Source organism: Tachysurus fulvidraco, chromosome 22 (genome assembly GCF_022655615.1).
Source record: "Tachysurus fulvidraco isolate hzauxx_2018 chromosome 22, HZAU_PFXX_2.0, whole genome shotgun sequence".
NCBI lineage: Eukaryota > Metazoa > Chordata > Actinopteri > Siluriformes > Bagridae > Tachysurus > Tachysurus fulvidraco.
The window spans coordinates 3,775,790-3,799,186 of NC_062539.1; the positions used below are offsets into that span (position 1 = coordinate 3,775,790).

General features: G+C 39.7%; 3 protein-coding genes across 10 annotated transcripts; 1 reads left to right on the top strand and 2 right to left on the bottom strand.

Moving 5' to 3' along the window:
- The first annotated feature begins 332 nt into the window (after positions 1-332).
- eef1da (eukaryotic translation elongation factor 1 delta a (guanine nucleotide exchange protein)) lies at positions 333-8,638 on the top strand. 8 transcript variants are annotated; one of them, XM_047806416.1, is made up of 11 exons: positions 395-490; positions 1,819-1,871; positions 3,366-3,844; positions 4,518-4,638; positions 4,872-4,943; positions 5,616-5,681; positions 6,428-6,515; positions 7,303-7,403; positions 7,591-7,782; positions 8,198-8,392; positions 8,510-8,638. In XM_047806416.1, the coding sequence occupies exons 3-11, from the start codon at positions 3,366-3,368 to the stop codon at positions 8,546-8,548; spliced, it is 1,353 nt and encodes a 450-aa protein (XP_047662372.1). In that variant the 5' UTR covers positions 395-490; positions 1,819-1,871; the 3' UTR covers positions 8,549-8,638. The 8 variants fall into 8 exon arrangements, with proteins under 8 accessions (XP_027021879.2, XP_027021880.2, XP_027021881.2 ...); XM_047806417.1 differs by lacking the exon at positions 5,616-5,681; XM_027166076.2 differs by lacking the exon at positions 4,872-4,943.
- On the bottom strand, positions 8,439-15,873 carry ftr87 (finTRIM family, member 87). The gene is made up of 7 exons (XM_027166073.2): positions 14,535-15,873; positions 13,104-13,190; positions 11,915-12,148; positions 10,864-11,020; positions 10,642-10,704; positions 10,476-10,541; positions 8,439-9,533 (listed from the first exon to the last, which is right to left on the bottom strand). The coding sequence occupies exons 1-7, from the start codon at positions 15,108-15,110 to the stop codon at positions 8,983-8,985; spliced, it is 1,734 nt and encodes a 577-aa protein (XP_027021874.2). The 5' UTR covers positions 15,111-15,873; the 3' UTR covers positions 8,439-8,982.
- Positions 15,874-16,017: 144 nt separating this feature from the next.
- ftr67 (finTRIM family, member 67) lies at positions 16,018-21,947 on the bottom strand. Its single transcript, XM_027166081.2, has 7 exons — positions 21,233-21,947; positions 20,084-20,179; positions 19,413-19,646; positions 18,815-18,968; positions 18,598-18,657; positions 16,848-16,946; positions 16,018-16,585 (listed from the first exon to the last, which is right to left on the bottom strand). The coding sequence occupies exons 1-7, from the start codon at positions 21,830-21,832 to the stop codon at positions 16,533-16,535; spliced, it is 1,296 nt and encodes a 431-aa protein (XP_027021882.1). The 5' UTR covers positions 21,833-21,947; the 3' UTR covers positions 16,018-16,532.
- Positions 21,948-23,397: the final 1,450 nt, after the last annotated feature.

Sequence of the window (23,397 nt, forward strand, 5' to 3'; positions counted from 1 at the left end):
CACACACACACACACACACACACACACACACACACACACACTTAATGTTAGATATACAGTTTTCAAAAATTATTTATTTTTTATTATATTATTATAATACTTTTTAACATCATATATACATATATGAGAGGGTTTTTGTCACTTTACTCCCATCAAAGTATGCACTTGTACAAAGTTTCTGGAACATACCACTTTCTCCTTTCGGGAGGGGAACACTGTCTGTCATAACATTCGCATTCTGCTCAAGTGTCGCTCTTTTTTGCTCCTTACCCTATAAGAAGGCAATTCTATGTCGAAAAAAATACACATACTTAATTTAAATAAATGGCAATTACGTAATACATTAATACTATACGTTTTAAACTTGTAGTTTCCCCTCTTTCCTGAATAAATACTACAGGCCGTAGACAGCGAGCCCTTTTCTGAACAAACTGTCCTGCGAGAGACGTTCACTCATTCAGTCCTCTGACCTTACACGGAAACTTTAAAAGTAAGTGAAATAAACCTTTGTATGGCGACGTGGAGTTTTTAAACAGCTTGAACGTAGTTTAGAACGTGTTCACAGAGACGGAGAAGTATTTCGGAGTTGGTTTTTATCGCCACGTGGCTGAGACTGAAATGGCTTGAAGCTGTCAGGAAGTCTATCTATAGCCCTGTAGCCTGGAGCTGAGCTGAACACAACAAACCTGACACTCACTCACTCACTTACAGCTACTGTTTTATTTATACTTTATTTCCAATTAGCTTTTTTTTTTAAACCTACATACGCTGTTACAAATCTAGGAACTAAAACACAACTATATATAATATATATATTTACCTCTGTCACTGACATGATGAGCAATAAAAAAATAAGTAATATTTAATAGTCATTTAAGTCATTCTCTTAAAATAAAATCTCTTATAGTAAATAAATTATTGATAAATACAGTTTCACAAGTGGTAGATTTATTACAATTCTAAAAAAAAAACAAACGGGGTACAAATAAACAAGGCCCAAATATGAAGCAATGACAATTTTCTGTTTAGTTCATAAACTTAAAATAAAAAAGCTTTGCTTAAATGTGCAAAAAGTTTATTGAGGTTTTAAAGTTGGTGTCAAATTTATGATACTTTATGAAAATACTTTGTACTTTGTACAGCTGCTGAGTTCTCGATTCTGATTGGCTAGAAAGTGTTGGTTAATTTGCTCCAAATACTCTATGATAAATAATAGTATTTTATATTAATATTAATGTTATTCATATATATATTTCTATAACAAAAATACACACTTAATTTAGATAAATGGCAATTACATAATACGAAAATACGATATATAAAGTAACAGCTTACATAGGGACTTTCATAGTGGATGTTTGACATAATCAAAGACTAATAATAAACAAAATTAAAAGATAAATAAATTAGTGCAGTTAGTTGGATACTTCAGAATGTTACTGAAAAATAATCAACTTTGTGTTAGCTTTGCATCAGGTTTAAATACCGAATTTTCTGGCGTTCGTTATTTAGCAGACGTAAATTTGCGTCTTTATTCCTAAGTTATCTCAATAACAATAAGGTATATAACAATAGGGTGTATAGTTCCAGGTGCTGCCCAGGAAAATCACTTTTTCTTTTAATTCATTTGCAACACTTGGAGAAAGGGGGAAAGAAAGAAAGAAAGAAAGAAACAAACAAACAAAAAAAAAAAAACGTCTGTCATCCAGTGAATGTTTGCATTTGCATAAAACATGAACTCAGGGTGCTTAAACTTTTGCACTTCCTTTCGTATGTATGTTTCTCCTCTTTTAATGGTTACAATGCTCGTTATTAAAGACATCCTGAAAAACCCAGGCTTGACTTTTTTACTCCTCTGAGTACATCAGAAGGTGAGTGTCATGTGAGTGTGGTGTGGTGGCATGTGCATCTGATCATGATGGATGATCAGGGAGCTTCAGTGTACGTAATCTCGACCGTGAGGACATCCATGATGGACTGCTGATGTGCCTTGTATGGATTGCTATTCGGAGCCTAAATGTTGCATGATGAATCTGACAATTCTTCCCAGTTTTGTGAACACTTGACCATTGTTGAACATTACATTTCTGGTGTAATCCCCTTTGGTGCTATAATAAGCTCCAGTTTTCTCTTCTGGGGAGACTTTCAACTAGATGTTGGAGAGTTGCTCAGTGAGATCAGACACTGATGTTAGGATGTCCAGAAAGTCTGGGGTTCAGCCAGTTTAATCCGAAGATGTTCAATGCTGAGTTAGTCGGGGCTCTGTTCAGGACACTTAAGTTCTTCCAGCCCAACCTTAATACACCATTGAGCTTTGTGCACAGGGGCATTGTCCTGTCACTGTTTGGGCCACATATATTTCCCACCTAAGGGGAATTTTAAGAGACATTCTATACAACGATGTGCCCCCAAATTGATGGGAATGAACCACATATCTGAGTGATTGTCAGGTGTCCACAAACCTTTAGCTGTTGCAAGGGTGGAAAAATCAGTAGCCCAGGACTATGGGACGAGCAGATTTCATGTTTGGGTAGATAAATCGGTTCTTTAAATGTTAGCACACTGTTGGTGCTGTGAGTATAGAGCTTGTAATTAATCTCACCACCACACAATCTGGCACTTTATCGGGTTTAACTAGTAATACAGACGGATAGTACAAACCTTTTCCCATTCAGGAATATTCACTATGTTCTTGTGAGACGTGGGAAACATCTTTGAAATGCGAAACATCTCCTAGTCGAAATGTTCACCATCAGCTTCTAGATTCATTCGTACTGACTTTTTTTTGTTTATGGTGATATACATAAAAAAAAAAAAATCATTCAGACAGTATAACGATCAGATAAGGGCTGTTCATGGTTCTTAGTGTCTATTAAAGTAGTTAACTAGCTGAGCTGTGCCATGCTGTTTTCATCACGGTGGCTGACGGGTTTTAGCGTAGTCAACACCAGATTAGGTGTAAACCCTGGGGTTTGGGTTCAGGCTGATCACAATGGGCTTGAATGTCACATCGCAGCTTTTATGTGCCTGGTGGGCTAGCTGATTTGCTCACTCTGTGTCAGCACAAAGAGGAGATGAGTATTGCACTTTCAGAGACTGTTTGCCGTGTGGAACGTTCCAGGTTTTTCATCTCGGATACTGAGATGAAAGCTCTGAGTACCAGATACTGATCCTATACTAACATGCTTATGGTTTACTCTTCGCTTGCGGCATGAAATAGCGCCGTGTTTAAATCGGAATGTCAGTGTTTTGGGCCAACAGCTGTTTCAGTATCTACAGTATCGTACTAGTGCATCCCTGCTGTCTGATTGGCTTTAAACTTAACATTTACAACAAATCAACTTCTCCCCTCTACTTGTGACGAGATGGACAACGAGAGGGGTTCTCAGTCCCGGCCCAAGGAAGTAGGTAGGCCGTTGCAGGGCTCGACGAAGACCGTTACCCCTCAGAACCTTCACGGGGGCAGGAGGAGAAGAGTCCAGCACTCATCGCATTCAGAAAGCCATGCCTCAGAAGACCGTCTCTTTCCCGAGCAGTACGGTTCTGTGCACGGCTCCAGAGGCGAGTTTGTGTGGTTCAACAGCAACATGTACGAGCAAGCCGAGGACTTTTCTCAGAACCCGTCAAGCTTGGGGTCGAGTCCAAGAGAGCAAGTCGTCCACCGCTCCCTGGTGTTTAGGGCAAAACGGAAACCAACTCAACCCACTAGAGAGGAGGGGAACCGCATCCGGTCTCGCTCCTACAGCGCTCAGAAAAACCAGCGCTCATCCTCCGAGCCGCAGAAAGGACGCAGGAAGAGGGGTTACTCAGAGACGGAGCGTCCCAACCCGAGAAAACGGGACAAGTACGCCACTTTTCAGGGCACAGGCCAAGCTTGTGGTTGTCTGCTTGTGTATTATTAGTTGCATCCTCATTGTGGAGACAAAACAGTGGCAAAATATCAGTTTCACACTGGTTTGTGTTTGTATCTGCCACATGGACGTACATGGGCAAAAAGCCATCCAATAGATTACAAAGAAGGTTCTGAGCCTGCACTGCTGAGCACAGGCCTGGTCAGCAAAAACCAATGAATGGGTTTTAGCGATGCTTTACAAACCTACCTGTGTCCGTAGAGCTGTTTACTTCTTAACTACAAACAACAGTAAATGTAGGGGTTTAAACACACACACACACACACACTTGATTAATGCTCTTCAAGTGAATTGAAAATAAAACCTGCACATTAATTCAAAATAGTAACTGAGATTTTGTAAGGATTTATATTTGATGAAGCAAAAAATAAATGTTAGTGTGTATTGCTCTCACATGCACACACACACAAACATGCTCGGCGTTCATATCCGATTAAACTACAGACTGCAGAAAACCTTTGAGTGTCAGATGATAAATCTGTCCATGCGCTCAGCTCCACGTTCAGCAGTTCACGCCAGCGTCAGCAAATTAAAGACTCGTTCATGTTTATTTTTTTTTTTTACCTAGTTACCAATCTCACTGTTTTCTGTCCTCTCTTATCACAGCATCATCATGAGTGGAGTCCAGTGCTTGGCCCAGGAGAATATCTGGTTTGACAAATCAAAATACGACGAGGCAGAGCGATGCTTCTACGAGGGGATAAACGGCGTACCTTCGGCTCCTCAGGTACATGTAGAAATCTGGCACCGCAGTAACACGTATACCTGTTTGTTCAGCTATTATTTGTTCGTCTGTGGCCAAGGAATGAAGTGCAGTGTTTTCTTTCCAAGCTCTTTAATCCCCTTTACATGCCACCCGGCTGCTTTGTACTGACTTCACCTGCTCGCTTGCTTTTTGTCCTGTCTGTCTCTCGCTTGCTCCTTTGACTCGGCCTTCTCTGCGCCGCTGTGCCGTTTAAGGAGACGGACGCTAACGGCTTCCTGCAGGACATGGTTAAAGCCCGCCAGGCTATCCAGCAGTCCCTAACCGGAGTGAGTACTGCCACACCGTTCCATCCAGGACTGTCATTTGGTCATGAAAAAAGAGACTGTTTTCTGTTTTTTAAACCTTTTAACAGAAAAGTCCTTGAATATTGAATGTCAATGAAAAATTTCTGGAGAGTTTGTGGAGCTTACAAAGACAAAATCTTCTGACGTTTGTCAGTTTGGTCAGTGGACTCTTTTGGTGAAAAATATTATAAAAGATTGCAAAATAGTCGTATAAAAAATTAGCATGTTAAATAACAAACGACTTCATTTGTGTTTAACATTCAAGTACTAATTTGCTAAATATTTTCCATAAATTTCTGTAACCTCTGTAAACATTTCCATGGGTCCTTATTGTCTGTGTTCCTTCTTGCATGTCTCCCTGCTCGTGTGTGTGTATGTGTTTATATATATATATATATATATATATATATATATATATAAAATGTGTGTGTGTGTTGCTTATTGCCATAATAATGTAATGACATTTGTCTACTTTTTTATATGTAAATCTCTACTCACTCACTCACACTCTCACACAGTCTCTCTCTCTCTCTCTCTCTCTCTCTCTCTCTCTCTCTCTCTCCCTCTCCAATTTTTTATTCTCACCTCATTTGTATTATTTTGTTTTTTTCTTTCTCCTCTTGTATTTCCTTCCCTTGGGGGGTTTGTGGGCAGGTGAAGGCAGCGTTGCAGTCGGGTAAAACACACTCCCGTCCCCAAAAGCCTCGTGAGCGCAAGTCTGTAAGTGCCCCTGCACTGTGGGCCTCATATGGGAGTAGAATGTGTGTGTGTGTGTGTGTGTGTGTGTATACGAGAGATGTGCACGTGTGCTGCTATCTGAACAAGGTTGCATGTGCATGCGGCGTCTAGAGCCTGAGCTGTTAAGACCTTGTTCTACCACAAGGACGTTTATGACTCGACTCTGGCTCGACTTTGCATTTTACTGAAGAATTGTGTTCCTGGAGCTTCTACAGACTGCAGTTCTTCCAGCTGTAAAAAAAACAAATGAGCAGGAATAATTAATCAATGATAAGTTATGATTACAGTCAATTGGAAATGGTCCCAATTCACTCTTGTTTTGTATCCCATGGTGTTCTCTGATCTAAAAATAGCGATCCGGACCGAGTCTTTGGAAACACTCCATCTTCCTGTTTGTCCTGAGCCCTATGCTTTTCATTCAAAGAAGGCATCGACTTCTACCGAAGAAAGTGACCACTATGTGTTCGCCGATATTCCTGTTAGTGCGAAGACATTCCGGGCATTTAGTCAAACAAATTTGCATATGAAATCAGTCAAACTAAACCATGTGTGCAAGAATAATGCTTGAGGGTTTTGCCTTAAAATTTGCCCCGTGCATGGTGTGCTTTCCAGATTTCAGTGTGCTCAATGAGAGCTTGATGCAGTGTGTCAAGGGAAAAATTTGCACCCCAGTTTTGTTCCTCCTTGCAGTCCGAGTCTCTAATATTCTGTTTTGTTCTTGCGTCTAGAGTCAGAATGCCAGCAAATCAGAAGATCAGAGCGAGCTGGTGTCTCGCATCAAGAGCTTGGAGCTGGACAACAAGAACCTGCACAAAGGTGTGTGTCTGTGGCATCAAACTATAAAATAAAAATATTTCCATTAGAAGCTCGGTTAAATCATGACATTCATTCGTGAATGCATAACTGTGTTTATACTGAAGTGCTGAATTCTGGAATCTGATTGAATCTGAATCTAATAAGAAGAAAAAGGTTCGATTCCCACCTCCACCTTGTGTGTGTGGAGTTTGCATGTTCTCCCCGTGCCTCGGGGGTTTCCTCCGGGTACTCCGGTTTCCTCCCCCGGTCCAAAGACATGCATGGTAGGTTGATTGGCATCTCTGGAAAATTGTCCGTAGTGTGTGTGTGTGAGTGAATGAGTGTGTGTGTGCCCTGTGATGGGTTGGCACTCCGTCCAGGGTGTATCCTGCCTCGATGCCCGATGACGCCTGAGATAGGCACAGGCTCCCCGTGACCCGAGAAGTTCGGATAAGCGGTAGAAAATTAATAAATGAATAAACAAACAAAAACAGTTAAAATAGAATAAAAAGGTACATTTATATTTTCTTAGTGAACATTTTGCCTGAGTTGTTTATATATATTTATATATATCTAATAATAATCTTGAATTTTTTATCCTGTTAATTCTTTTTATTTTATTATTCGTTATTTCTTTTATCATTAATTATGTTTACCTTCTGCTCTATGTTTATGTTCTGTAAAGCTACGTTGAGACAATGTCTATTGTAAAAAGCACTATACAAATAAAATTGAATTGAAAGGTGTGTTTTGTGTGTGTGTGTTGTGTGCGTGTTGTGTGTGTGTGTGTGTGTCTTGTCCTGGTCAGTGGTCGATGACCTGAGGGCCATGCTGTCCAAGCTAGAGAGCAGATTGTCCGTGTTGGAGAAGAGTCCGAGTTCGGCTCCTAAAGCAGCAACTGCTCCACAGGTGAGGGACATCACCACATTTACTGACGAGACAGCAGCTCTCAGGAGGAGTGTCCATCACATTCATGAGATACAAACTGTTTTGTCGGACACCTCTGTGACGTGTCCAGTTTTCTGTACCGCACCAGATATTGTGCACTTCCTGTAATCGGATCTCATTCACACTCCGTTATTTTTCCCAAATTTAGGCTGCACCGGCGGCGAGACCCAAAGTGGTGGTAAAAGAAGAGGACGACGACGACATCGACCTGTTTGGCAGCGACGAGGAAGACGAAGAGGCAGAGCGCATTAAAGCACAGAGGGTGCAGGAGTACGCAGCGAAGAAAGCTAAAAAACCCGCCCTCATCGCCAAGTCCTCCATTATACTCGACGTCAAACCCGTACGCACTCGGATCCGTACTGCTAAAAATTATTTTAGGAATTATTTAGTACTAATAAACTTATTACATGCGATCAAGTATAAAAATTGTAAACATTTTAAAATAATTTATTATTGCTAGATATTTTTGTTTGTTTTATTGAACCCATTGTTTTTGTTGTTCAATTTTAATGCATTTATTTATTTTATTTATTCCATAGTTATTGTACATATTGCTAAATGTTTTTATTAGAATAATGAAAAACATGTAAAAAAATAAAAATAAATAAAAATTACTTCAATAAATTAAAGAACATTTATTTTTGTAATGGTATTAATGCATTGTTATTAGTTTACTTTTTTAAAAATGAACATGTCATATTATTACCAAACATTTTTTCCCCTATCTTTATCATCCTCCCTCCCTCCCTCCACAGTGGGATGATGAGACCGATATGGCCAAGCTGGAGGAGTGTGTTCGTTCGGTGCAGATGGACGGTTTGCTCTGGGGTGCCTCCAAACTGGTGCCTGTCGGTTATGGCATCAGGAAGCTGCAGATCAACTGTGTTGTCGAGGACGACAAAGTCGGAGTCGACATACTTGAGGAGGAAATCACCAAATTTGAAGACTACGTGAGTGCCGATTTTATCTCGGAACAAAATACGTAAAACAGCACAGTTTACAGATGATAAGTTTTATTCAACCAACCTTGAATTCTTACATTTTTCATATATATTTTTTGTGCGCAGGTCCAGAGTGTTGATGTTGCTGCTTTTAACAAGATCTGAGCGTTTGCTCGACAACCACCACCTCATTTTCAATGGGCTGCCTGCTGCTTCTCGATCACACAGATACCAATAAACTGTTACAAAGCCTTACATGTAGAGTTTTGCTTATTTTATTTTTCTAACATCTCACGTTGTGCGACATCGAGTTCCAGGGTGTAAATTTCATGATGCTTCTCAGTCATGCAGGTTATTTGAAATTGTTTATTAGTGATGAGTCAAGCAGACTCGTGGTATATCATTAAGGCTACATGGGAAACGTGCTGCCAGATCCTGAAAAATTCAAGTTGCCAAGTTTGAAATAGATGTCATGTTAACATTCACTAAAACTTTCATTCACGTCTTTGTGTTCTAGTCTGTAAGTTAGTCCATGAGTACGACCTGCCAAATTTGGTTCTAAACAGTAAAGATAAGCCAGTTTGTACGGTTCTCCTTCCCTAACCTGAGAATTTAAGGATGGGGCACAGTTTGAGTGTGGAACCAAGGCCAAGCCAAAACCCGGGGTAAAGTGGATGGGAGAACGATGTGTGTGTCCTGTGCAGTAAAGTCATAGTGTCCCTTCTCGGCGAAATGCAGTAGAAAGCTAGAACTCCTGCCTTGTGGTCCACAAACACTCCTATCCTCCCTGAAATAGGAGATGAGATCTCCAGCTTGGTTTTATTGTGCTGAAATGTACAATGGCCACCAGAAATGTTCAAACTCCACGATTTGGAATTGCAGCCCAGTTTTCCATTGGCGCTTCCACCATGCTTGATAATCCCTTTGTAAGAAACTCCGATCCCAATCCCACCACTGCCGCTCCACTCCACCTCCCAGTAACAGCGGGATGAGACGGCCTCCTTGGCCAGCACCTGAGCCCAGCCGCTGAATCTGTCCAGATGTTCTGGAGAGTACTGCGAGTCGTAGCAGGTGCTGACCTTTCGGTTCCCCTCGGAAAGGCAGAGGTAGGAGTTGGCAGTGTTTGGATCCAGTGTCACATCACCGCTGACTGTAGATTAAGAAAATAGAAGGTTGGTGCTAGTGACGTCATGAGATGAGACATTTTCCTGTTAACAATACAGTACATGCTTAGAACGTTTTACAGATCCTCTGCCACTTGATATAAAGAAATTCTGACCAATCCCAAGTGCTCCTGCAGTTCTTTCAGGTACTATTCCTGCAGTTATTTCTATTTCTTCTCTTTCCCAGTTCCTTCCAACCAGCCAGTTTTAATTACCAACAGGTGCAGGTAAAGGCAACCATGTGCTTTCTCTGTATCTTGCAAGCCATCTTTTTTTTTAACTGCTGCTCCTGCTGCCTAACATGGTAGTGTAACAGTTTTGGAGGAAAGAGCGCTCTGTCCTCTTCCAGCTACATAAGCTCACAGATTCCCTCTAGTGGCTAGAGAGAGTATTCCATTCCTAAACCTAAACTAAGCACAGCCAGCATTGCTCTCTGTGTCCTTACTACAGTTGGCTGTAATATCTTTGCGATTCGAGTTCCTGATCCTCTAATGTTATTATAAACACCTTTCTGTCAGCCTTCATTGCTGTCGTATCATAGGGGAGAACTGGATGGTGGGTCGGAATTATGGGCCAAGACTAAATTAGGGAGAAAAGATTGGACATAAAACAGGAACTGTTTAAATTGGGATGTGTTTAAATTGCAGCTACCACTTCATTCTTAACACTTCCTGCTCTTTGGTACTAAAAATAGAAACCTGCTGGTTATTTTTCCAATATGGTGGCAACCATAAAGCTATATGGTAACATTTTCTTCACTTTTATAGATTAGATTACATCATACTTCACATTACAAAGGAACTACAAATGAATTTACAGAATTTTGACAAATTCTTTTTATTTATTTATTTATTTGGCAAACTCTTTGCGTCATTATCATTATAGCTCTAATGCAAAACCAAATATTTTTTTCAGGCAAATGGGCTTACAGTGTAAAAGGTCGGCTCTGGTCTTCGGCTCACTTTGTGCTTGGTCTACGTTTTTCACAGGAGAAACTGAAAAGCATCAGCAAAAACACTGAGTTTGTATAAGACACTGAGCTCATGTTAAAGAAGGATCAGGATATGGTTCAAGGTGTGTGGTGTGGATCGGTACCTATTTCAGGATCTGCAGTGACAGGGGAAGTGCTTTCAGCTGATAGAGTCTGTTCACCTTTAACTAGAAACATACAAGAGTAAAGGTGAAGATCAGCTGGTGAACAGCAGCATCAACAACACCAGACTAACATTGATTCAGCCATCCATGGAAGTGATCAGTCCAGTGAGAGTTAGGAAGTTTAGAAGTTCTTAGTTTTCTTCACATCAACGCAAAACTCACTTAATTCGGAGATTCTGGCTAACTCCTTGTCACACACGTCATTCACTCGCTCTCTCAGATCTGTGACGGCTCTTCTCAGGACCATCAATGAGAAGTACGGATGGACGTCAACACCAGGCAACTCAGCGTCAGCAGGAACCAAAAGGGGTTTGTACTTCTGTACACGAAGAGTTGAAAAATATAAATAAATAAATATCTAAATGCTAAAATTTGAATTAAAATTTGACAAAACAAATTTTTAGGTTTGAATTTGTGTCTGAAGTTTTGTAGTTATTTACATAAGATTCAAATGTCCCACGGCTTGATTTGGTGTGCAAGGTTTCAAATTCAGCACTACGATTATCACCTGGAGAAATGTTTAATTTGGTTTTTGGTGTTACAATAATTTTCAAATTCAGATTCAAATTTTTTAAAACGTAACACCCAAAGGATTCAGAATTGCAAAGGAGCAAAAAAAAAGACAAAGACGAAATCGAACAGATAGACCTGAAATGAAAAATCAGAATTTTTAATTTACAATTTCAAGTTTTTATTTGAACTAAAGAGTGAGTTTTAAACAGATTTATCAGCATTTCAGCGAGCGATGTAGCGTTGTTTTTAATCTGAATTTGATTTTTTTTTAAATGGAAAAAATGACGACAAAGCATTTTATTTCGGCACGCACAAAAAAATTTCTTTTCATGTTAAAATTGTATATTAAAAATATATTGACGTGTAATTGTTTGACTGAACATAATCTACAAAGCAAATGTACACAAATGCAAATTTAGAATTCAGAGAGTCACCCTGAAAGCTCGAGTAGACAATTCTCTGTTAAACGTATTCTCTTGGTTGGAAAATTGGGTGATTAAAATAGTCTTAAATTGCAGAAATTCACTGCTGCTGAAAGTGAAATTTAAGACATTGCTCTAATGAGTCTAATAAAATGTAATTTCAAAAAATGTGATTTTAAATTCAGATTGTAACGTAAGATTTCACGTGCCACGTCTGCTGTTGAAATCTTTCTGTTACAAAAGCAGGCTAAAGCAGTCGACCTTGATCGATCTCTTACCAACAGGAAGTGGATGTGATCGTCAGTGTGTGATAGCAGCTCCAACTCTGCTTCTTTCCTCCTGGTATCTTCTATTTGTTGGTCCAGAAGCTCGAGCAGTCCCTCAGCTTGAGCCAAAGCGGCTCTCTCTTCAGTTCTGAGCAGCTCCTTCACCTCGCTGTGTCTCCTCTCGATAGAGCGCAGCAGCTTGGTGCAGATTTTCTCACTGTCTTCCTCCACAGCCTGTGCTGAGCGCTGAGTAGGGAAAGATTCAGTAACATTTCTTCTTTTAGAGAGGTTCAGGATTTTGTATTTATCAGGAAAACTGAACTATCAGGAGCTAAATGATGAAATAGGAACTTCATTTCAAAGAAACCTCTGGCTGGAATTACGGAATGCTGCTAGATGTGAAATCATATTTGTACGACTAGACACCGGTTTCTGTGCAGGAACTCACTCCTTTCGGAAAAAAATTACAAGTTTAATTTCTATTCTATTCTAAATTCTCAAATCTGACTGGTCAGTCATTCAGATGAAGTTTATATTAAAGTGAATAATCGAATTTATCATTTCTATAGAAATAAAGTTCACAGAGACTTGTACAGCAGCCACTCACAGAGGCTAAAGCTAATAATAATAATACTAATTATAAATAAATACATTTTAATCTAATCATAAAGAACTTAAGTTCTCCAGTATAAATAAGTTGTCCACCATTGGGGAAGGTCTAATAGTGTAATGTCATTCTTTAAACAAATACTACTACTACTACTACTACTACTACTACTACTACTACTAATAATAATAATAATAATAATAATAATAATAATAATAATAATAATAATAGGTTTGGGCAAATAGTGATTCCTAGAACATGGTGTTGGAAAATGATCAACTTTAGCATGTGTGTTACGATTCAATGAACTACAAGTATAACTATAATATAAGTACATATATATAAGTACAACTATAAGTACTTAAGGCTCTGCTTTGTTGATCAGGGTTCAAGCCCCAGCACTCCCAAGCTGTCACTGTTGGGCCCCTGAGCAAGGCCCTTAACCCTCTCTGCTCCATTGGTGCTATAATGGCTGACCCTGTGCTCTGACCCAAAGTCGGGATATGTAAAGAAAGAATTCCACTGTGTTGTAAAGTATATGTGACAATAATAAAAGCTTCTTATTCTTCTCCTCCTTCTTCTTCTTCTTCTTACCTTGAGGTATTTCATGATATTCCTTAGCTCCTTCTCTTTCTCCTTGCTCCTTTGTCTCGATTTTCTCAAGGCCTCCTCTAACTGCATCTGTTTTTGAGTAACATTAATAAGACATTTAATAAAACTGTTCAGACACAGAGATATTGTGTATACTGTATATTTGACATGCAGTCATTTAGATAAGAAATGGGAGTTATTTTCACATGACTGTCACGTGATTCATTTACTTCCAAATGTGACTCATACATGATTCATCTGTTTTTACACGATTCCTACATGATTTATTTATCACATGCAATTTTTATATGATTCATTCGACTTTATTCATAACACGATTCATTTGTTTCCCCCTTGATTTTTACGAATGATTAATTTAAATAAATATGATTGCTTTCCACAAGTAATTCATACACGAATAGTTTGTCTTCACGACTGATGTAATAATTCATGCACATGATTTATTTCTTTCATATGATTCATACACTCAAATAATTTGTTGTCACATGTAAAACACACACATGATTCATTCATTTTCACATTATTAAACATGATTCATTTGGTTCCATGTCATTCATACACACGATTCATTTATTTGAACCGGATTTATACATTCATTCATACATTTATTTAAAATGATTCAATGATTCAAAATTATTTATTCATTTTAACATTCATACATGCAATTCATTCCCACGTTTGATTAAAAAAAAAATACAATTCATTCGATTTCATTTGATTCTTAAGATTCATCTAAGACTTCCGATCGGATGTGAAGTGAAGCTTAATTTCTTTTATTTATTTTTAAATATATTTGTTTAGATATGAACTCTAGATATAGTATAACCCTGTCTGCAGTATCAAAAACACAAACCTGTGTGTGTGTGTGTGTGTGTGTGTGTGTGTGTGTCAAACAAAATAAAAGATGTAAAAAAAAAAAAAACACTCCTAACTAGAAACCAAAGATTGCACATAGGTAATAAAATCCTAATCAGTATTGTTAATTCTGTTGTGTAGTTAATCATTAGTGTGTAATATCAGGAAGGTCACACAGGAGATGAACTAAAACCTTACATTATTTTCTTTCTTCTTTTTTTTTCTGTATTAAACAGACTATATTTCACATGCGTCAAATTGCTTTCTTTCTTTTTTTACTTTCTTTTTCTTAACACACACAAACAGTTGTTGTTAGTTAGCTTGTTATGTAACTTCATGCTTCATGACTTTCTCTGAATCAGTGCAAGGGACGTTTCACCTCCACCCGATAATCTCCTCCCTCAGCAAATAGTGTATGCTTTTTTCATTCATGCATGGTGACAAAATGGCCGGTTACTGTACATTCGAGCACACTCTGGAAAACTGGCCGTAATTGAACGATGAAGTGACGTGAGAATATAGTCGTTGTCGTGTGACGGTGTAAAATTTCCCGCTTACCTGCTTTTCAGTTCTCTCCTCGACAGCTGACACGGTGTGATGTCCGCCATGTCCGTCCTTCACACAGAGAGGGCAGATGAGCTGCTGATCTGTGCGGCAGTAAAGCTCGAACAGCCGGCCGTGCCGATTACACACTCTCTTGTGCAGTTGTCTGGTTACGTCCGTTAGTTTGTGCGTCTTGTGCTGTTTGAGATGAACCTCGCAATAGGAGCCCAAACACTTCACACATGACTTCACAGCTCTGTGTTTTCTCCCCTGACACTCGTCACACTCCACTTCAACCGTTTTAGCATGAGGGGCTTCTTGGATCTCGGCGTCCCTCAGTTTCTCCCTCAGCTTCTCCACCAGACCTGCCAGCACTGTGTTCCTGGCCAGGGCAGGTCTCGTGTTGAAGGCTTGACGACACTGAGGGCAGGCATAACCCGTCTTGTGCTCGGTTTTCTTCCAGTAGCCTTTAATACACTCCATGCAGTAACTATGGCCACAGGGAATAGTCACCGGATCCTTCAACACCTCCAAACACACAGGGCAACAAAAGTGGTCCTCGTCCACCGAGATAGTAGCTGCGGCTGCCATTTTTAATGACAGACAAGGGAGACGCAGGACAAGGCTTTTATCTCCACACACACACACACACACACACACACTGGGTGTGGGAACAGTTGCACAGGTGAAAGGCGATCCAGGTTGCACCCAAAACAGCTCACAGCAACCAATCAGACGCCAGAGCAGAACAGTAAAGGGTCACTTCCTTGTGCTAAAGGCATGGAAGCGGAGCAGGTGCACAGGCTGCTTTACATACAACAGATATGAAAATGCTAAAGGTGAAGCAAACATTCGAGACCTGATCGTGCTTCTTAACTCTACGGGTCATTTCCCTTAACTCAAAGGAATAAAACGGAGAAAGTCATTAAAAGCATTGTGTTTACCACATGGTGGAAGACTCCATCGTTTATTTAACCTTAACAATAGCCTTACATATGATCCTTTTTACCTCGAACTTACTATACAGTACATACTGTACACACACAGATCATATTTCACCTCCTGCAGCTTCTGAAAGTCTGGTTTCTCTGGAAACCTTATGTAGTCCACTATTATCACTTCCTTATCTGTTAATGTAGAGCTTATAAGCAGGTTGTTAAAGTCATCGAACCCACCTATTCACTCAGTGGCTAAAAGATACAGCACTTTTTGTTAAACTTGAAAAAACCTTTTCTTTCACATTTCGATCTGACGGACTAAACGATCCGTCGTAAAAACTTACACAGACGTATAAACGGTGTTCTTTTCAGTTGAAAAGATGAAATCATTCCACACCTGTTGACCAATCAGAATTGAGAATTCAACAAGGCACATCTACGTGCAAATAAATAAATAAATAAATAAACAAACAAACAAATAAATAAATAAATGATTTAAAACACCAATTATACACCGAGGCGCTTAATTGGTCCAAACAAACATTTGTGCACAATTCAAAGCCTTTTGCAGAAACACTTTATTTTCCATGTTATGAAAAATAAGCATTTGGCACTTTAACTTTATATCTAGATATATTTAAAAAAAAAAGTTAATTCACAAACATTAAAGCACTCACTACAAGCTCATTAAAGATAACCTGTCATTATTAAAACAAAAACAAAGCGACTAATTCTGCATTATACCTGTTAATAACGTCATTCAAATCAGTTCACGGCAGATACAGTCACGTTTCTACTGCAGAAAAATATTTTACAACACACTTTTAAACAGAAAGCTTATTCACATCGTTTGGCTTTTTTTTTTCTTTCTTTTTTTTTTTAATAAATAAAAACACTCATAAATCTGGCTTCTGTGACATATATAATATGTTTTATATAATACAGGGTTATCTTTCTTTTTTATTAATTGTCTTTTTAAATAAGAATGATCTTTAAACGTTTAAGATATAATAGATTGGTCAAGAACACGGAAATAACCAAAGCTGAGAGATGCCTTAGCGCGGCCGTAACGATGCTACCGCCGTCTTCTCCGCTGATGAAGTCGGAGTCGATTAGAAGGTCTGCAGCCTACAGCAGGCGGACAGAGATGATAAAGGAGAAAGAGCTCAGAGAAACGGACATCGAAACACATTCTGAGGGATAGTTTTAAGCAGAATAATGACTGTAGCATACGGACATGGCAGAGGATCGATTTTAATAACTCGATTTATTGCGATACAGATCTAACAGAGACAGGGGATATTTATTACATTTTTCCTAAAAGTGTAATTTCATTTAAAAAAAAAAAGCTCACACACACACACACACACACACACACACACAAACTCACCGATCGGTGATGACATTGTGAATCCACTAAACGTTGGCACGGCAACACTAAAGGTGTTTTGGCCAACAAAACCTTGAAAGACTGTAGTTGTGTGAAGATCTAAAAAAAAAAATATATTAATAAAAGTACAGTTTGCATACAAATGGCAGGTTAACGGTAAAGTACTGTACATAGAGTAAGTGGTTGTGTAGTGTTTAATGATTATTGTGTGACTTGTTGACTCCATTTCCAAGACAAATTCATTGTAAACTATAAAAAAAAAAAAGATTCAGACTCTGATTCAGTGTCTTTTTCTGACTTGCTAATTCTTATTCTGCCTCTAATGACTCTCAGGATTTGATTCACTGATTCAGACTTTCTGATTCAACTCCCTGATTTAGACACCCTGATTCTGATTCAAACTCTCTGATTCTGTCTCTAATTAGTAAGGTTTTGATTCACTGATTCATACAGTCTGATTCGAAGACCCTAATTCTGAATTTAACGCTCTCATTCTGTCTTTAATGGCTCTGATGCACTGATTCTAACTCCAGGATTCAAGCTTGTCGTTACTGGCCTAATATACACCCGTACTATACCCAGCTTTTCTCCGAGAGCATTTATTTCTCTGAAAGAGAAGCCAGAACTATATTAGTAGAAAGAAATCTACATTTAAATCAACCGGTGATTAAAAATAACAAGATTTAAAGCATAATGACAATTTTTAAAATAATAATAAATCCTTTAATAACAAAAATCCTGTGCCTCCATACTGATAATTAGACAATCCTATTGATTCAGCCTCGATTATCTCCTGATACAGAACTTTTTTGTAAACATTATTATCAATTGTTTCTTTCATGCCTTCCTGCAAAGAAACAAGACTAGAGTTTTTGGACTAGAAAGTTGCTCAACACTATAAAGCAGTGGTCCCCAACCCTCCGTGGACCAAATGGTACCGGGCCGCCCAAGGAACATTAAATTATTTCCATTTTATTTACTGTGGTGTATTTGTCTCGGGTTTGTGTGACTTTCCATGGACGAGAGGTTAACCGGGAGCAGAGAGACGTCACCTAAAGCCGCACCAATACCGCGCATGCGCAAAATATCATGATATCGGGGCAGTTTTAGGTGACGTCTGGAGCTGAGCGTGTGGCGTTGTAGCTTTGGTGGAGAGAAGGTGTGTATCGCTCTTCTCTCTGTTCACCGGTACTTTCTCATGTTTAACAGTGCTTGGTGTACGTGTATATTGTGTTTGCTCAAATTTAACCCAAAAATTAGTCAAAATGAGCACGAAACAGACGTCGTTAGAAACTCTGCCGGTGTTCTGGATTAAAGTCATGAGATTGTCACCACAGCACTTACATCACTATTACCATTTCCGACATGCTATCTGTGTGAAGCGGGGTTTTCTGCAGTGATGGCAACCAAAACAAAACAACGGAATAAACTGGACATAAGCAACACACTTTGGGTGTCATTGTCTCCTATTACCCCCAGATGGAACCGTCTCGTTGCAAAGAAACAAGCTCAGGGTTCTCATTGATTTAGCGTTGTAGTGAGTTAAAAAGGCGTGTTTAAATACAATTAAATTAAAATTATTAATTTTAAATTAATTGTATAGCCATCACCCCCAGCGGGCCGCGGTAAAATGATCAAACATTGACCGGTCCGCGGCGAAAAAAAGGTTGAAGACCACTGCTATAAATGGTCCACAGCAATAAACAGCTAATGATGTCACTGTATCACGTGATACCTTTTGCTTTCTCACCTGTATTTGACTCCGCATCAGCCTTTGGCTTGGTATTCTGTATAATGGTGACTTCACTGACTGGAAACAAGAGAAAAAAATATTACACCATGAGCAATTTTCTGCATTTTATGGCCCTCTAGAGCATTAACATGGACAGAACTTCTTACTTATTAACTAATCTCCTTCCAGCCGCCTCACTGCATTACTGAAACAATGATTTTACTTCTCTGCTTACCTTTTTCCGAAATATTCATAAATCCACCTTGGCACACATCATCGAGCAGAGCTTGGAACTCAGACACTGCGCTCATCACACACCCAAAACCAGGGTCCGCCGTAATGCTGGGAACGTCCATACCCACAGGCTGGACACACACCGACCGGTAGCTCTAAACAAGAACATCAAGCAGAGGACAGTTCTGTAGGTTAGTAGTGCTGAAATCTGAGATATAGTCAAAGAAATATTTGTGTAATGCAGGTATCCTAAACCATGTGACGAAACAACATGCAAACGAATGCAAATAATCTCTTACTTTCAGAGATAATTATCCTTATAAAGTCTTTGTTTGTATGTTTGTTAGCAAATATAAAGTCTCTTATTCCTTTCTAATATCCCAACATTGTAAGGCAAGTAGAAATAACCCTTTGTCTATTTGTTGGTGAAAAAAAATGAACTGCAACCCCATAAATGTTCCACTCATGCTAATTTGGGCTGGTTCTTTCTATGTAAAGTGAAATAAATGCTCCAAGAAAAAAGAAAACAGCCACTGTTTACTAGTTTGGGTTCACAATACACACTTAGCCATTCGTTAAGCAGGATGCAGATATTCTACCTGCAGGAAGGAGATCTGGTTGTCGGTTTGAGCGAGGTGGTTTAATTCAGCGTCTCGTTTCTTCAGCTCGGCAATCTCCTGCTCCAGCTGGCGGAGAAGCTCCTCGGCATGGCTCGTGGCGGCTACCTCCTGAATGCGGATAAGCTCCTTCACCTCAGAACGCCGCCGCTCTATGGAGCAAACCAGTTCCGTGAAGATCCGCTCGCTCTCATCCAGAGCTGCCTGTGCTGAGAGCTGGAGGCAATGTACATTTGTACAAATTAAACTTTGATGATTTATTGGATCAGGGTTTGATGGAAGGTAAAACAGAGCAGCTTGTTTTTCTTCAAAAATAAATCTCACAAATCATACGTAGTGTGATCAGTTTCTCGCATTTAGCTAAAGATCTCTTCAATTCACATACGACGAACATGAGTTCAGCTTTCATACAAAGTAAATCCATATGTTTCTAAAATGGTAGGAGTTTTAAAGAAATCCCCTTTCATGCGATTTTGCCAAATCGAGTAGTTTCCCACAAAAAAAAATAAATCACAAAACAATTCCATGAAATTCTGGATCCTGGTTTCATCACAGACAATAGAGGGGTCTAAAAACAAATAGCTTCGTGAGGATGAAGCCAGAGAATGATTAATAGAGGTCACTAAGAAGGCACACTTCGTAGTAAGACTCACAGTGAGAGACTGCGTGGCTCGTCTCAGCTCCTGCAACTCCTTCTCTCGGTCCTCAATTCTCTGCCGGGATTTCCTTTGTGTTTCTGCCAAAGCTTCCTGTAAATATTCATCAATGTACTCTGTAAATAATATTGAAATTGTAGCTGATAACTTGTGTGAATCTTATTAGGATCTTTATTTTTTTTTTAGTTCACTTGGGATGTGCTGTTATAAAAATAATCGACAACAAGGTGGTGTGATGAAGTGAACTTATTATTACCATGCTGAAGATGATTATTTTACATTAAATGCATATTTTTTCAGGGGGTGTGAATTATTCCCATTACACCACAGCATCTCACAATTACAGTCTTTCACTTTGCATTTTAACCTGTTATAGATACAGTTAATGTTACAGAACGTCCAGGATAAACAGCTGTTTCTTCAACACTTGTTTATTCCTCTGTCGTGAAGGTTAAAAAGAAAGAAAAAAAAACACAAAAAACAGCTGTGTCTATATGGACATTTTATTAACACACCGGAAGGTTGTGAGTTTGAATCCCCGGGCCACCAATCTGCCACAACTGGGCTCCTGAGCAAGGCTCTTAAACCCTCAATTGCTCAGCTATGAGATGAGATAAATGTAAGTCGCTCTGTATAAGGGTGTCTGCCAAATACCGTAAATGTTCCCTACAGCGACTGTCACAGCAGTTCAGGTGTTTTTTTCAGGGCTCTGAACATGTAAATGATTCAGTTTTAAAAGGTCAAAAGTCAATTTGACCCTACGCACCCTCAAATATAACTCAATAAACGTGTTAGCACCCCTTGTCATTTATATTGCCAGTCATATATTACTGTATTATGTAAATAATTGACACAGAGATGTTTATTTTACAAAGAAGAATCGTCTGAACTCGACTCTTTGAATCGACTCATCTGATTCCAGACGTCTGGAAAATGGAATCGATTCCCAAATAACCAGAATCGAACAAAACTATGAACGAACAATCGATGACGTGGCAGCGTTTGATTGGTACAGAGTTAATCTCCTAGGTAACGTGTCGGAAATCGACCCAAATTGAGATACTAGTCGTTTATTTCTTCATCCGTTGTATTAAACGCCGTGTGAGAGCATTTACAACGAGCACAAGCTCCTTTTTTCTGCGTTACCTTTTTCTCGTTCATCTCTGTGGAAGCCAGCACCGTGTCATGGCCCTTGTGCTCGTCGGTTAAACACAGATAGCAGATGCACCGCTGCTCTGTCCTACAAAACACCTCCAGCAGCCTGTCATGGCGTGGACACAAGCTGTCCTGCAGGATCGAGGTCGGTGCTGTTAGTTTGTGCTTCTGGAAAGCTGCTGATTCGTAGTGCGGCTTCAGATGATCCTCACAGTAAGAAGCCAAACAAACCAGACACGACCTAACAGCTCGGTTTCTGGTTTCCGTGCACACGTCGCACTGCACGTCACCTGGCTCGGCTTCTGTGGGCTCTGATTTCACTGGAGAAGAAGAATTAATCGCCGTCTTTTTCAGTTTATCCACCACGTCAGCTAACATCGTGTTCCTGCCCAGTACAGGCCTGGGAGTGAAGCTCTGTCTGCACTGAGGGCATCCATAAACCCCCAAATAATCGTCCTGGTCCCAGTAGCCTTTAATGCAGGCCTTACAGTAGCTGTGACCGCACGGAACCGTGACAGGATCCTTCAGCACATCCAGACAGATCGAGCAGTTAAACTGGTCATGTTCCAAAAACACCCCCGCCTGCGCCATTATACAAATACCCCTGAAGTCTCTGTGTCTCGATGTGACAGGCTGACGGCTTTGTTGTTGTGAGAAGTGGGTCACGTGTCTGAAGGCGTATCCAGAAAGGAGTCACGTGTCTAAAGGCGTGGTCAGAAGGAGGTGACGCGTCTGAAGGCGTGGCCAGTAGGGGGGGAAAGGAGGAGTCTGTTGTCAGGGAGAAAGACTGACAATAATAAAGACTGGAATGAATGAAAACCAAATTAATGAAGCAGAGGAAGAAAAAAAAAGGGAAAGAGTGGGAAGAACAGCAAGAATGAATTAATGATAGATGGAAGGAAGGAATAGACAGAAGAGAAAGGAGAGTAAGAACTACAATAATGATGAAAGAAAGAAAGAATTGCTTACAGGTCCAGGTTAGAAACTTTTTTGAGCTCTGTGTTGTGTTCTGTACGCTCTCCTCCTGTCAATGACTCTGACACTAGCGAATCCAACTCATGAGTAGACACTCCTCTGTCCTAAAACAGTTTCCTTCAAATGAATATTCTCCCATGTCTCGGGGGTTTCCTCCGGGTACTCCGGTTTCCTCCCTCGGTCCAAAGACATGCATGGTAGATTGATTGGCATCTCTGGAAAATTGTCCGTAGTGTGTGAGTGAATGAGAGTGTGTGTGTGTGTGCCCAGTGATGGGTTGGCACTTCGTCCAGGGTGTATCCTGTCTTGATGCCCGATGACGCCTGAGATAGGCACAGGGCTCCCCGTGACCCGAGGTAGTTCGGATAAGCGGTAGAAGATGAGTGAGAGAGTGAGAGCCTCCTTACAGAATACTTCACCTTATCAACAATTCAACATTTTTCTTCAACATTACTGATCTGTTAATGAATAGTTTTATTTCTATGAATTATTATGGGCATACAAATACCTGTGAAATACATTACTATAGAAACAATATAGAAAATTATAGAAAACATCAGACTTTCTGACCAATCAGAATTGAGAATTCTACAGATATTCAATTCAATTTAAATTGATCTGTATAGCGCTTTTAACAACTGACATTGTCTCAAAGCAGCTTTACAGAACAAACATAAAACAAAAGGTTAATATAAAGAATATATTAGACAAGATTAATATAATATAAAAATAATAAATTCATATTAGATATATTAATGTGTGTTTGTATTTATCCCCAATGAGCAAGTCTGAGGTGATGCAGGTGACTGTTGTGAGGAAAAACTCTCTTGAATGGTAAAGGAAGAAACCTTGAGAGGAACCAGACTCAAAGGGGAACCTCATCCTCATACGGGTGACACCGGAGGGTGTTATTATAAATATACAGTCCGACAAATGTTGTATTGATGAGGAGATTGTTGTCCTCAAAGGTCACATGGAGTTGGCATCTCCTCTTTAGTATAGCAGAGACCAACTGGAGCTGGTGCATCTCTAGATGCCTCTCAGGATCCTCACAGAGTCGGTCTCATCTCAGTGGAGGTCCAAAATCCTCATGGCACGGAAGACAATCAGAGCTGGTACAATTTCTTGATGCCTCAGGATGGGTAGAAAGAGAGAAGCAGTGGAGAGGGATTAACATAGCT